General features: G+C 39.8%; 2 protein-coding genes across 7 annotated transcripts in view; both read right to left on the minus strand.

Moving 5' to 3' along the window:
• Positions 1 to 12,187, minus strand: part of SMIM1 (small integral membrane protein 1 (Vel blood group)) — an 85,423-nt gene extending 73,236 nt beyond the window's left edge. Inside the window, exons 1-2 of one of the 3 annotated variants that reach the window (XM_056542130.1) lie at positions 7,646 to 7,764; positions 6,870 to 7,029 (exon numbers count right to left, since the gene is read on the minus strand). The gene's annotated coding sequence lies outside the window, so the exon portion shown is untranslated. Of the gene's footprint in view, positions 1 to 6,869; positions 7,337 to 7,645; positions 7,765 to 12,076 lie in introns of those variants that run through there. The other 2 variants (XM_056542131.1, XM_056542129.1) reach the window with 2 other exon arrangements.
• A 210-nt stretch (positions 12,188 to 12,397) lies between these two features.
• CCDC27 (coiled-coil domain containing 27) overlaps positions 12,398 to 17,130 on the minus strand; it is a 58,243-nt gene continuing 53,510 nt past the window's right edge. For all 4 annotated transcript variants that reach the window (XM_056543401.1, XM_056543400.1, XM_056543403.1 and 1 more), the window contains one exon: positions 12,398 to 14,157. In XM_056543401.1, coding sequence (XP_056399376.1) covers positions 14,023 to 14,157 — 135 coding nt within the window. In that variant the 3' untranslated portion in view covers positions 12,398 to 14,022. The remainder of the gene's footprint in view (positions 14,158 to 17,130) is intronic.

A 17,130-nucleotide genomic window follows, 5' to 3' on the forward strand; every position in this document is an offset into this window, starting at 1 on the left:
GCTCTATATATTATATATACTGTATATCCCTATGCTCTATATATTATATATACTGTATATCCCTATGCTCTATATATTATATATACTGTATATCTCTATGCTCTATATATTATATATACTGTATATCTCTATGCTCTATTATATATACTATATATCTCCAGGCATTATATATACTGTATATCTCTATGCTCTATATATTATATATACTGTATATCCCCAGGCTCTATATATTATATATATACTGTATATCTCTATGTTCTATATATTATATATATACTGTATATCCCCAGGCATTATATATACTGTATTTCTCTATGCTCTATATATTATATATACTGTATATCCCCAGGCATTATATATACTGTATATCCCTATGCTCTATATATTATATATACTGTATATCTCTATGCTCTATATATTATATATACTGTATATCCCCAGGCTCTATATATTATATATACTGTATATCCCCAGGCTCTATATATTATATATACTGTATATCCCTATGCTCTATATATTATATATACTGTATATCCCCAGGCTCTATATATTATATATACTGTATATCCCTATGCTCTATATATTATATATACTGTATATCTCTATGCTCTATATATTATATATACTGTATATCTCTATGCTCTATATATTATATATACTGTATATCCCTATGCTCTATATATTATACATACTGTATATCTCTATGCTCTATATATTATATATACTGTATATCTCTATGCTCTATATATTATATATACTGTATATCCCTATGCTCTATATATTATATATACTGTATATCCCCAGGCTCTATATATTATATATACTGTATATCCCTATGCTCTATATATTATATATACTGTATATCTCCATGCTCTATATATTATATATACTGTATATCTCTATGCTCTATACATTATATATACTGTATATCTCCAGGCTCTATATATTATATATACTGTATATCTCCAGGCTCTATATATTATATATACTGTATATCCCCAGGCTCTATATATTATATATACTGTATATCCCTATACTCTATATATTATATATACTGTATATCTCTATGCTCTATATATTATATATACTGTATATCTCTATGCTCTATATATTATATATACTGTATATCCCCAGGCTCTATATATTATATATACTGTATATCCCTATGCTCTATATATTATATATACTGTATATCACCAGGCTCTATATATTATATATACTGTATATCCCCAGGCTCTATATATTATATATACTGTATATCCCTATGCTCTATATATTATATATACTGTATATCTCTATGCTCTATATATTATATATACTGTATATCCCTATGCTCTATATATTATATATACTGTATATCCCCAGGCTCTATATATTATATATACTGTATATCCCTATGCTCTATATATTATATATACTGTATATCCCCAGGCTCTATATATTATATATACTGTATATCCCTATGCTCTATATATTATATATACTGTATATCTCTATGCTCTATATATTATATATACTGTATATCCCTATGCTCTATATATTATATATACTGTATATCCCCAGGCTCTATATATTATATATACTGTATATCCCTATGCTCTATATATTATATATACTGTATATCTCTATGCTCTATATATTATATATACTGTATATCTCTATGCTCTATATATTATATATACTGTATATCCCCAGGCTCTATATATTAAATATACTGTATATCCCCAGGCTCTATATATTATATATACTGTATATCTCCAGGCTCTATATATTATATATACTGTATATCTCTATGCTCTATATATTATATATACTGTATATCCCCAGGCATTATATATACTGTATATCTCTATGCTCTATATATTATATATACTGTATATCCCCAGGCATTATATATACTGTATATCTCTATGCTCTATATATTATATATACTGTATATCTCTATGCTCTATATATTATATATACTGTATATCCCCAGGCTCTATATATTATATATACTGTATATCTCTATGCTCTATATATTATATATACTGTATATCTCTATGCTCTATATATTATATATACTGTATATCCCAGGCTCTATATATTATATATACTGTATATCTCTATGCTCTATATATTATATATACTGTATATCCCTATGCTCTATATATTATATATACTGTATATCCCTATGCTCTATATATTATATATACTGTATATCTCTATGCTCTATATATTATATATACTGTATATCCCCAGGCTCTATATATTATATATACTGTATATCTCTATGCTCTATATATTATATATACTGTATATCCCTATGCTCCATATATTATATATACTGTATATCCCTATGCTCTATATATTATATATACTGTATATCTCTATGCTCTATATATTATATATACTGTATATCTCTATGCTCTATATATTATATATACTGTATATCTCTATGCTCTATATATTATATATACTGTATATCCCCAGGCATTATATATACTGTATATCTCTATGCTCTATATAGTATATATACTGTATATCCCCAGGCTCTATATATTATATATACTGTATATCCCTATGCTCTATATATTATATATACTGTATATCCCTATGCTCTATATATTATATATACTGTATATCTCTATGCTCTATATATTATATATACTGTATATCTCTATGCTCTATATATTATATATACTGTATATCCCTATGCTCTATATATTATATATACTGTATATCCCTATGCTCTATATATTATATATACTGTATATCTCTATGCTCTATATATTATATATACTGTATATCCCCAGGCTCTATATATTATATATACTGTATATCTCTATGCTCTATATATTATATATACTGTATATCCCTATGCTCCATATATTATATATACTGTATATCCCTATGCTCTATATATTATATATACTGTATATCTCTATGCTCTATATATTATATATACTGTATATCTCTATGCTCTATATATTATATATACTGTATATCTCTATGCTCTATATATTATATATACTGTATATCCCCAGGCATTATATATACTGTATATCTCTATGCTCTATATAGTATATATACTGTATATCCCCAGGCTCTATATATTATATATACTGTATATCCCTATGCTCTATATATTATATATACTGTATATCCCTATGCTCTATATATTATATATACTGTATATCTATATGCTCTATATATTATATATACTGTATATCTCTATGCTCTATTATATATACTATATATCTCCAGGCATTATATATACTGTATATCTCTATGCTCTATATATTATATATACTGTATATCCCCAGGCTCTATATATTATATATATACTGTATATCTCTATGCTCTATATATTATATATATACTGTATATCCCCAGGCATTATATATACTGTATTTCTCTATGCTCTATATATTATATATACTGTATATCCCCAGGCATTATATATACTGTATATCCCTATGCTCTATATATTAAATATACTGTATATCTCTATGCTCTATATATTATATATACTGTATATCCCCAGGCTCTATATATTATATATACTGTATATCCCCAGGCTCTATATATTATATATACTGTATATCCCTATGCTCTATATATTATATATACTGTATATCCCCAGGCTCTATATATTATATATACTGTATATCCCTATGCTCTATATATTATATATACTGTATATCCCTATGCTCTATATATTATATATACTGTATATCCCCAGGCTCTATATATTATATATACTGTATATCCCTATGCTCTATATATTATATATACTGTATATCTCTATGCTCTATATATTATATATACTGTATATCTCTATGCTCTATATATTATATATACTGTATATCTCCAGGCTCTATATATTATATATACTGTATATCCCTATGCTCTATATATTATATATACTGTATATCTCCAGGCTCTATATATTATATATATACTGTATATCCCCAGGCTCTATATATACTGTATATCCCTATGCTCTATATATTATATATACTGTATATCCCCAGGCTCTATATATTATATATACTGTATATCTCCATGCTCTATATATTATATATATTGTATATCTCTATGCTCTATATATTATATATACTGTATATCCCTATGCTATATATATTATATATACTGTATATCCCTATGCTCTATATATTATATATACTGTATATCCCTATGCTCTATATATTATATATACTGTATATCTCTATGCTCTATATATTATATATACTGTATATCCCCAGGCTCTATATATCATATATACTGTATATCCCCAGGCTCTATATATTATATATACTGTATGTCCCCAGGCTCCATATATTATATATACTGTATATCCCTCTGCTCTATATATTATATATACTGTATATCCCTATGCTCTATATATTATATATACTGTATATCCCTATGCTCTATATATTATATATACTGTATATCCCCATGCTCTATATATTATATATACTGTATATCCCTATGCTCTATATATTATATATACTGTATATCTCCAGGCTCTATATATTATATATACTGTATATCCCTATGCTCTATATATTATATATACTGTATATCCCCAGGCTCTATATATTATATATATACTGTATATCCCCAGGCTCTATATATACTGTATATCCCTATGCTCTATATATTATATATACTGTATATCCCCAGGCTCTATATATTATATATACTGTATATCTCCATGCTCTATATATTATATATACTGTATATCTCTATGCTCTATATATTATATATACTGTATATCCCTATGCTATATATATTATATATACTGTATATCCCTATGCTCTATATATTATATATACTGTATATCCCTATGCTCTATATATTATATATACTGTATATCTCTATGCTCTATATATTATATATACTGTATATCCCCAGGCTCTATATATCATATATACTGTATATCCCCAGGCTCTATATATTATATATACTGTATGTCCCCAGGCTCCATATATTATATATACTGTATATCCCTATGCTCTATATATTATATATACTGTATATCCCTATGCTCTATATATTATATATACTGTATATCCCCAGGCTCTATATATCATATATACTGTATATCCCCAGGCTCTATATATTATATATACTGTATATTCCCAGGCTCTATATATTATATATACTGTATATCTCTATGCTCTATATATTATATATACTGTATATCCCCAGGCTCTATATATCATATATACTGTATATCCCCAGGCTCTATATATTATATATACTGTATATCCCCAGGCTCTATATATTATATATATATACTGTATATCCCTATGCTCTATATATTATATGTACTGTATATCCCTATGCTCTATATATTATATATACTGTATATCTCTATGCTCTATATTTTATATATACTGTATATCCCCAGGCTCTATATATTATATATACTGTATATCTCTATGCTCTATATATTATATATACTGTATATCTCTATGCTCTATATATTATATATACTGTATATCCCTATGCTCTATATATTATTTATACTGTATATCTCTATGCTCTATATATTATATATACTGTATATCCCCAGGCTCTATATATTATATATACTGTATATCCCCAGGCTCTATATATGATATATACTGTATATCCCTATGCTCTATATATTATATATACTGTATATCCCTATGCTCTATATATTATATATACTGTATATCCCCAGGCATTATATATACTGTATATCTCTATGCTCTATATAGTATATATACTGTATATCCCCAGGCTCTATATATCATATATACTGTATATCCCCAGGCTCTATATATTATATATACTGTATATCCCTATGCTCTATATATTATATATACTGTATATCCCTATGCTCTATATATTATATATACTGTATATCCCCAGGCTCCATATATTATATATACTGTATATCCCTATGCTCTATATATTATATATACTGTATATCCCTATGCTCTATATATTATATATACTGTATATCCCCAGGCTCTATATATTATATATACTGTATATCCCTATGCTCTATATATTATATATACTGTATATCCGCAGGCTCTATATATTATATATGCTGTATATCCCTATGCTCTATATATTATATATACTGTATATCTCTATGCTCTATATATTATATATACTGTATATCCCTATGCTCTATATATTATATATACTGTATATCCCCAGGCTCTATATATTATATATGCTGTATATCCCTATGCTCTATATATTATATATACTGTATATCCCTATGCTCTATATATTATTTATACTGTATATCTCTATGCTCTATATATTATATATACTGTATATCTCTATGCTCTATATATTATATATACTGTATATCCCTATGCTCTATATATTATTTATACTGTATATCTCTCTGCTCTATATATTATATATACTGTATATCCCCAGGCTCTATATATTATATATACTGTATATCCCCAGGCTCTATATATGATATATACTGTATATCCCTATGCTCTATATATGATATATACTGTATATCCCTATGCTCTATATATTATATATACTGTATATCCCCAGGCATTATATATACTGTATATCTCTATGCTCTATATAGTATATATACTGTATATCCCCAGGCTCTATATATCATATATACTGTATATCCCCAGGCTCTATATATCATATATACTGTATATCCCCAGGCTCTATATATCATATATACTGTATATCTCTGTATACTGTATATACTGTATACTCTGCTGTGTGACGCTTGTTCTCTCTCTAGTAAAGTTTCCTCTATTGCGCAGAACTTTTCCGGCTCCTTGTGCATTAGAGCGAGACGTCTTCCCGATGACTGTCCCATGGAGGAGACACATAGGTGACATCCGGTAACTCACCTCTCTAGGCCTCAGCAGATATGTGGATCTCTGGGGGGCGAGGGCTGCGCCAATCCTGTAATCTGGGTCACACACACGGGGCTGCGGTTGGGGTGACGGGTTCCATGCACCGCTCAGCTGACTGGAGTTAGTTCCTTTCTGGAAGGAATCCAAATTCTTGCTTTGAGAAGAGAAGAAAAAAATGAGACTTCTCTGTTTTATCCAATAGAAAAGCTGAGAGCGGCAGCGGCGGAGGAGTTGTGTAAGAATGGGAAGATATTTGGGAGGGGGGGGGGAGGCCAATATGTGAGGGAGCAGGGAAGCTGTGTATGGAGGGAATACGTGTTATTATGTCTTATTTTTAGAGAGCGAGGACAGGAAGACGTCCGGATCCAAGATTTGTAATATTCCCAAACGTTCTTGTAAAACACATCACTGGTAGAGCCGACGTGTTTCACACAAGTGACTGTTCTTACTCATGGCTGAGTAGAGGTTCCCAAAAGAGACAAATAAGCCGATCCTCCTGATACACCTGCGGCCATGATAACGCAGGAGGATCGGGCTCATGTTGAGGGATCTGCCCGGCTTTGGCACATTCATCCGCACAGACCAGAGGGTTATGGATGCTCTTCTATGTGGATGCCAATGGTATTTGTCAATTTTGGGAACCTCTACCCAGCCATGAGTAAGAACAGTCAACTGTACAAAACGCGTCGGTTCTGACATTGATTTGTTTTTATTAGATGTTCACGATGTACAAGGTTTTTGGAATCTTGATGCTGGAATTCTTTACTTACCGTGTCTCAGATCTAGAGGTGTCTCACAGGCTCCCAATTTACAGGAAGCATAGCAACCGCTCCTCTATAGTGGCCTCCTCATCCCCCCGGGTCACATAGCAGCCGTTCTTCTATAGTGGCCTCCTCGTCCCCCCGGGTCACATAGCAACCGCTCCTCTATAGTGGCCTCCTCATCCCCCCGTGTCACATAGCAACCGCTCCTCTATAGTGGTCTCCTCACCCCCGGGTCACATAGCAGCCGCTCCTCTATAGTGGTCTCCTCACCCCCGGGTCACATAGCAGCCGCTCTTCTATAGTGGGCTCCTCACCCCCGGGTCACATAGCAGCCGCTATTCTATAGTGGCCTCCTCACCCCCCGGGTCACATAGCAGCCGCTCTTCTATAGTGGCCTCCTCACCCCCCGGGTCACATAGCAGCCGCTATTCTATAGTGGCCTCCTCACCCCCGGGTCACATAGCAGCCGCTCTTCTATAGTGGCCTCCTCACCCCCCGGGTCACATAGCAGCCGCTCTTCTATAGTGGTCTCCTCACCCCCCAGGTCACATAGCAGCCGCTCTTCTATAGGGGCCTCCTCACCCCCCGGGTCACATAGCAGCCGCTCTTCTATAGTGGGCTCCTCACCCCCCGGGTCACATAGCAGCCGCTATTCTATAGTGGCCTCCTCACCCCCCGGGTCACATAGCAGCCGCTCTTCTATAGTGGTCTCCTCGCCCCCAGGTCACATAGCAGCCGCTCTTCTATAGTGGTCTCCTCGTCCCCTGGATCATATAGCAGCTTCTCTTCTATAGTGGGCTCCTCACCCCCCGGGTCACATAGCAGCCGCTCTTCTATAGTGGGCTCCTCGCCCCCGGGTCACATAGCAGCCGTTCTTCTATAGTGGGCTCCTCACCACCCGGGTCACATAGCAGCCGCTCTTCTATAGTGGTCTCCTCGCCCCCGGGTCACATAGCAGCCGCTCTTCTATAGTGGTCTCCTCAACCCCCGGGTCACATAGCAGCCGCTCTTCTATAGTGGGCTCCTCACCCCCGGGTCACATAGCAGCCGCTCTTCTATAGTGGGCTCCTCACCCCCCGGGTCACATAGCAGCCGCTCTTCTATAGTGGTCTCCTCGCCCCCGGGTCACATAGCAGCCGCTCTTCTATAGTGGGCTCCTCACCCCCCGGGTCACATAGCAGCCGTTCTTCTATAGTGGGCTCCTCACCCCCCGGGTCACATAGCAGCCGCTCTTCTCTAGTGGTCTCCTCGCCCCTGGGTCACATAGCAGCCACTCTTCTATAGTGGCCTCCTCACCCCCCGGGTCACATAGCAGCCGCTCTTCTATAGTGGGCTCCTCACCCCCGGGTCACATAGCAGCCGCTCTTCTATAGTGGGCTCCTCACCCCCCGGGTCACATAGCAGCCGTTCTTCTATAGTGGGCTCCTCACCCCCCGGGTCACATAGCAGCCGTTCTTCTATAGTGGCCTCCTCACCCCCCGGGTCACATAGCAGCCGCTCTTCTATAGTGGGCTCCTCACCACCGGGTCACATAGCAGCCGTTCTTCTATAGTGGGCTCCTCGCCCCCGGGTCACATAGCAGCCGCTCTTCTATAGTGGGCTCCTCGCCCCCGGGTCACATAGCAGCCGCTCTTCTATAGTGGTCTCCTCGCCCCCGGGTCACATAGCAGCCGCTCTTCTATAGTGGTCTCCTCGCCCCCGGGTCACATAGCAGCCGCTCTTCTATAGTGGTCTCCTCACCCCCGGGTCACATAGCAGCCGCTCTTCTATAGTGGCCTCCTCATCCCCCCGGGTCACATAGCAGCCGCTCTTCTATAGTGGTCTCCTCGCCCCCGGGTCACATAGCAGCCGCTCTTCTATAGTGGTCTCCTCGCCCCCGGGTCACATAGCAGCCGCTCTTCTATAGTGGTCTCCTCGCCCCCGGGTCACATAGCAGCCGCTCTTCTATAGTGGGCTCCTCACCCCCCGGGTCACATAGCAGCCGCTCTTCTATAGTGGTCTCCTCGCCCCCAGGTCACATAGCAGCCGCTCTTCTATAGTGGGCTCCTCACCCCCGGGTCACATAGCAGCCGTTCTTCTATAGTGGGCTCCTCGCCCCCGGGTCACATAGCAGCCGCTCTTCTATAGTGGGCTCCTCGCCCCCGGGTCACATAGCAGCCGCTCTTCTATAGTGGTCTCCTCACCCCCGGGTCACATAGCAGCCGCTCTTCTATAGTGGGCTCCTCACCCCCGGGTCACATAGCAACCGTTCTTCTATAGTGGGCTCCTCGCCCCCGGGTCACATAGCAGCCGCTCTTCTATAGTGGGCTCCTCGCCCCCGGGTCACAGAGCAGCCGCTCTTTTATAGTGGTCTCCTATAGAACACAGGAAGTTGTGGTGGTGGGGGGATAGCATGTGTTCCGTGCACAGAGTGGGAGTAAACCTGGAGAAAGCCTGGACAGTGAACCTACAATCTGAGCCAGTCTGTCTGCTGGAGATGATCCACACTGTTGTATGTCCATAGAGGGGCAGTGTGATCTCCTTTCTCCCCTTTAGCTACTCAGCAGCAGTTCAATGCTTAGTGTAACCCCTTCATTGCTGTAGATTTTTGCTTTTTTGCTCACACAGCACCGTGAAAACCTAGTCCATCACTAACCACTTCACATGCCATCTACAAACACTCCCTTGTGTGAAACCTTCTAGGCAAGATGGCTAAAAACAGGTGAGCCAAGGACCAACTCACCTGATCGGGTTGTGCAAATACCGGCACAACACATGAAAGAACTTCAATATGCAAGACGGCTGGGCCTTCCTCCACACGAACCAAGCCTGCACAAATAGACTCCTGAAACACCAACTTCCAGCAAGAGCGATCCAGTAAAGCATTTAAAATATTTATTAAAATCTTACTGCAGATCCGCCAGTGACCCGACCCATAGTGTGCCTCCAGCTGTTGCCAAGCCTCGCCCCGCCCCATCCCCTGGCCTGCTCACAGCAGCAATCCGTTACATTGAGCAGCGATACAGGGGTCTGCAAGTCACCGCGCACATGTCTAGTGCATTCAGACATTCAGGCTGCTCCGCGATGTCTGAGTACACTGCGAGTGCACTCGGCGAGGGTGGCTCAACAGCTGGAGGCACACTGAGTTTGGTCACCGGCGCATCTGCAGTGTAAAATACCCTGCGGATCCGTTACGAGTGACATTACCCTTAATGATCTCTCAGCGCAGTCAGTCTGTTCAGTGCACTTTCACCAGTACTATGTCATGGCATAATAGTAAAGGCTGAATGATGTTCTGTGATTGGACAGGCAACTAAGTGAGGAACTTCTGTGTGAGTACTGCTGGCAAACAACTGGTCCTTTCCCCTGAGAATAAGGAATAGCTGTGCACATGGAGGGGGCTCTCATTTCAACAAGAGCATTGCGAGGCCTAAAAATCCCGTTGTCAACACTCTGAAGGGTTAATGTAACATAACCTGTTTTGTGGCAGGTTACACTTTAAGTGTCTTGCTCTGGGGCCCAGAAGGTTTGGTGTAATGATTAAACTCCCCCAGTCAGGCCCGGCACCTCCTGACGTCCGCTCCTCTGCGCCTTCATGTAACATTGACAGCTTTTCAGATGATGCAGCAAAGTACGAGAAGAAAGAGGCGTCAGATAAGGAGGAGGATGGCGGGTGGTGCCGGCTGATAGCGCTCAGCAATGACAGCAATATAAAGCAATACAGAGACTACAACTCCCAGCATGTATCTGACATACACACCAGGCCTGGTCCTATATATATATAACAACAGGTCTTATGTCCATAATCACCACAACATACATTACAGCCGCCTCACTGGAGTAAGATCCCCACCATGTTCCTCCAAAAATCTCCATCCTCCCCCGCGCTCCCCCTGCACCCCCCCCCTCCACCCCGCACTCGCCCTCTGCCCCGCACTCCCTTTCCGCCCGCACTCGCCCTCTGCCCCGCACTCCCTTTCCGCCCGCACTCGCCCTCTGCCCCGCACTCCCTTTCCGCCCGCACTTGCCCTCTGCCCCGCACTCCCTTTCCGCCCGCACTCGCCCTCTGCCCCGCACTCCCCCTGCACTCCCTTTCCGCCCGCACTCCCCCTGCGCCCCACACTCGCCCTTCTGCCCCGCACTCGCCCTCTGCCCCCCGCACTCCCCCTCCACCCAGCACTCCCCCTCCGGCCCGAAATCCCATCACATAGCAAGATTGGGGAGATTTATCAAAACCTGTCCTGAGGAAAAGTTGACCAGTTGTCCATAGCAACCAATCAGATCGCTGCTTTCATTTTTAAGGCCTGTGAAAAATGAAAGAAGCGATCTGATTGGTTGCTATGGGCAACTTCTCCTCTGGACGGGTTTTGATAAATCTCCCCCATTACGTTTTTACATTGCAGGATTTTTGCCATTACTAATTAGCCCAAAAAAGATGTGAGACCACCCACAACTTACGGAATGTGTAAAAACACCTCAGCCCTGCAGCCCCTCATTGTCACGGTTGGTGGGGTCCCAGAGGTCAGACCACCATTAATCCATCACTATATAGGGTGGGGGTATGCCCTTCACTAGTCAGCGTTTGGCAGGGTCCCAGAGGTTGGGCCCCCACTGATCTAACACTTTAGAAGATGGGGGTCCCCCCTTCACCTCTTGGAGGGCTCAGATGTGTGGCCCCCACCATTGTACCCTTCAGAGACCCTCTCAGATGTTCTGGTGGGATTCCGGAGGTTTCCGCGCTTTTCTCCTTGCTGTAGTGAATTATTCTCATCATACTGTCATTAACCATTTATTACCCATCGGCACTGTACAAACGATGAGGGGAGTAGTCATATCATGTCAGAAACAATAATAACAGATCAAATGCTAAATGTTATCCATCATTTTACATTTATACCCAGTAATAAATTACAGTGGAGCAGTTGCCCATAGCAACCAATCAGGTCGCTTCATTTCTAAAGAGGCCTCTGAAAAATGAAAGCAGCGATCTGATTGGTTGCCATGGACAACAGCGCTCACTTCCTCTAGACAAATTTAGATAAATCTCCCCCAATATCTCTATAAATCCCAGGAAGGGATGAGGATGGGGGAGGGGCTGATATGGGGGCCACACAAGGGCCCCGGGGATGAGCTGGATCGGGGCAACATGGCCGCCTTGTTCTTCACCTGTCCATGGATTGTGGGTGATATTGCGACTGTTTTTGATGGAAAGCCGCCATGTTTTTATCATTCTGGACAAACCCTTTAAGCCAAACATACGGGAAAAGAGCAAAAGGGCCAAAAAAAAACAGGGACGGCGCGAGTGGGGGTTGTTGTAGTTTGTACGGCCCTGATGGGGTGTGGATAGGGGGCACTACCTGATCATTGGGCATCTGACCCCCCCCAATCACTAGAATGGTGGAGAGGCCTTTAGAAATTGACCAACCAGATCAGTGTTTTCCAACCAGGGTGCCCTCAGCTGTTGCAAAACTACAACTCCCAGCTAGTTTTGCAACAGCTGGAGGCACTCGAGTTTAAAAATACTGATGTTGGCGCTTACAACAGCCTCTCTGTTGCAAAACTACAACTCCCAGCATGCCCAGACAGCTAAAAGCTGTCAGGGCATGCTGAGAGTTGTAGTTTTGCAACAGCTGGAGGGACCCCAGTTGGGAAAAACTAATGTAGATAATGTAGATGTTTACAGTCTTAAACAAGAGCCCAATTCCAACAACCTCTTTGTTTCAAAACTACAACTCCCAGCATGCCCGGACAGCCTTTGGCTGTCCGGGCATGCTGAGAGTTGTAGTTTTGAAACAGCTGGAGGCACCCTAATTGGGAAACAGTAATGTAAGCGCTTACAGACTTAAACAAGAGTCCAGTTCCAACAACCGCTCTGTTGCAAAACTACAACTCCCAGCATGCCCGGACAGCCAGAGGCTGTCTGAGCATGCTGGGAGTTGTAGTTTTGCAACAGCTGGAGGCACCCTGGTTGGAAAACATTAATGTAGGCGCTTACAGCCTTAAACAAGAGCCCAATTCCAACAAACTTTTTGTTTCAAAACTACAACTCCCAGCATGCCCAGAGGCCAAAGGCTGAGTTGTAGTTTTGCAACAGCTGGAGGCACCCTGGTTGGAAAACACTGGGTGACATAGTGTGGAGAGGATTGTAGCCCCCATGAAGCTCCTTTGCGTTGCTTGGTTTAGCGCAGCTCTTATTATGGAGGCCATTGTCCCTTCGGTGAGGAGCGCCCCCTGTTGGTGTATACCAGTAATGGGGCCCATTTATTTTCAGGGGTCGGCTCTGCTGTGTGGACCCCCCCCCGATATTTGTCAAGTATAAATCACATTGGACAGGTCCATGTTTATTGGAGACACATAAAGGGGCTTCGGGTGCGTCACATGACCGCGGTCTCCGGGCGTCGCTCTTACACAGCTTTCTTTCTAGAAGGGAACGAGGTTTGTTTGACAGACGGAGAAGTTTCCGATACGTGAAGCGGTGGAACCTTCACTCCCTTCTGCTTCAGTTGTTGGTGAAAATCCGATCGGTCCGCAATTATTTTCTACAAAAGGTAAAAAAGAAAAGAATTCAGCGTTAATCTCTTCAGGAATCGATGGAAATTCCATACACTGTGGTTATGGCGGATATAATCTATAGCGCCGATTATTGCTCAATCCTGCGTGGAATGTGATCTATTGTACGGGACAATAATACTGGTATATTTGGACGTTTAACCCTTGGAAGACATTCTGCAGAAACATTCGGAGTGCGGCGTTATGTGGTTGTCATAAATACAGGTAAAAGGAGCGGCATTACCCAGAGGGGCAGCATTAGGGGTCCTAATGAAAACCATGACCCCCCCACCTACCCAGTGTCATTCATAATACTCTTAAAGGGGGACTCCGCCCCTTGACATCTTATCCCCTATACAAAGGATAGGGGATAAGATATCTGATCGTGGGGGTCCCGTCGTGGGGAACCCCCGGGATCTCCCTCCTGCACCCAGCGTTCGTTTAGGGTGTCTGGATCAGCGCCGGAGGCTTGTGAAGCCACGACCATGCCCCCTCAATGTTATTCTATAAGAGGGGGCGTCACGCCCCCTCCCATAGACTTGCATTGGGGGGGGGGGTAGCCGTGAAGGCACAAGCCTACGCCCCGCATCACCAGTCATCCGACACGGAGCGACGTTCACTGCATGCACGGATGTCTGGGGTGCCACAGCCGAGAGATGGGGACCCCATGGGTGGGACCCCTGTGATCAGACATCTTATCCCTTATTCTTTGGATAGGGGATGAGATGTCTAGGGGCGGAGTACCTCTTTAACTCTCTTATAATGGGGCAGATGGGATTACGGGCCCTGGTGCAGATGCTATCACTGCGTCCCTGGCGTTCATGGATGAGGGGCTTCGCCACGATGAATTAGACACGGTGGTCTTCACAGAGTGACTATAACTCCACGACTATATGACCACAGCCATGTTCTGCCGGGGGTAGTTGTACTTTGTATGACACTGATGTGTGTGGATTGGGGGCACTACCTGATCATTGGGGATCCTCAGTCAGTCACATGATTGGCGGAGAGGCCTCCAGGTTTGGGCTGAGCAGATTGTGGCCCTAATGTTCCCCTACCTGATATGTTGCTGGTGTTTTGGTATCTGAGATCTATGACCTGAGATCGGCTGAACTTCCCCGTTTTGTCCTTTTGGTACTAGGTACATTTTGGGGCTTTTGATGTGTGAGGTAACAATGACTCTATACCCAATACTCTCAAATATCTCACATTCCTGGTCGCCCTCCAGAGACGCCTGTCATCACTTTCTTATTACCGCGGCCACTAACAAAGCCAAGAGATGAGTTCCCGTCTCCCAGTGCGCGGCGGTGACCCTGAGGCTGCAGCTGGAATCACCATGGGACCAATGGTGCAAAATAAATGTATGTGATATTATATGTTATTATATATGATATTATATGTGCTGTTATATGTAATATTATGTATGATAGTATATGTAATATAATACATGTGCTATTATATGTGATGTTATATGTGATGTTATATGTGCTGTTATGTGATATTATTATATGTGCTACTATATATGATATTTTATGTGATATTATATGTGCTACTATGTATATGTGCTACTATATATATTATATGTGATATTATATGTGATATTATATGTGCTACTATATATATTATATGTGCTACTGTATATGATATTATATGTGCTACTATGTATATGTGCTACTATATATATTATATGTGCTACTGTATATGATATTATATGTGCTACTATGTATATGTGCTACTATATATATTATATGTGATATTATATGTGCTACTATATATATTATATGTGCTACTGTATATGATATTATATGTGCTACTATGTATATGTGCTACTATATATATATTATATGTGCTACTGTATATGATATTATATGTGCTACTATGTATATGTGCTACTATATATATATTATATGTGCTACTGTATATGATATTATATGTGCTACTATGTATATGTGCTACTATATATATTATATGTGCTACTGTATATGATATTATATGTGCTACTATGTATATGTGCTACTATATATATATTATATGTGATATTATATGTGATATTATATGTGCTACTATATATATTATATGTGCTACTGTATATGATATTATATGTGCTACTATGTATATGTGCTACTATATATATTATATGTGATATTATATGTGATGTTATATGTGCTGTTGTGATATTATTATATGTGCTACTATATATGATTTTTTTATTTAACTGTTTATTTATCGTTTTATCAATACAATTTTCAATTCAGTAAAATAGACAAATAAAAATAACAAAGAAAGAAAAATCTTGCAGCAGCAAGAATAGAGTTCATTGTCAAAGCGTCTTTTATGTGATATTATATGTGATATTATATGTGCTACTATGTATATTATATGTGATATTATATGTGATATTATATGTGCTACTATGTATATTATATGTGATATTATATGTGCTACTATGTATATTATATGTGATATTATATGTGCTACTATGTATATTATATGTGATATTATATGTGCTACTATGTATATTATATGTGCTACTGTATATGATATTATATGTGCTATTATATAGTCCAGTACAATCACCATATACCACTACTATGCAGTTACATAAGAATACTAGGAAAATACACCACCACTATATAGCGCACATATAATACCACAATATAGTGCATAAATAATACCACCATACAGTGCACAGATAATACCACCACATAGTGCAAAATAACATCACCATATGGTGCAAAAATAATACCACTGTACAGTACATAATAATAATAATAATAATTTATATAGCGCCTACAGATTCCGCAGCGCTTACAATTATGGGGTACAAATACAAGTATCAGACATAATATTACACAATAACTATTCAAACAAGAGGTGTGGGGACATGTTGGGGGGGGATATGTTGGGGGGGGATATGTTGGGGATATGTTGGGGCCAATTAAAGACTGTTATAGGCCTGTCTG

The sequence above is a fragment of the Hyla sarda genome, chromosome 10 (assembly GCF_029499605.1).
Source record: "Hyla sarda isolate aHylSar1 chromosome 10, aHylSar1.hap1, whole genome shotgun sequence".
Taxonomy (NCBI): Eukaryota; Metazoa; Chordata; class Amphibia; order Anura; family Hylidae; genus Hyla; species Hyla sarda.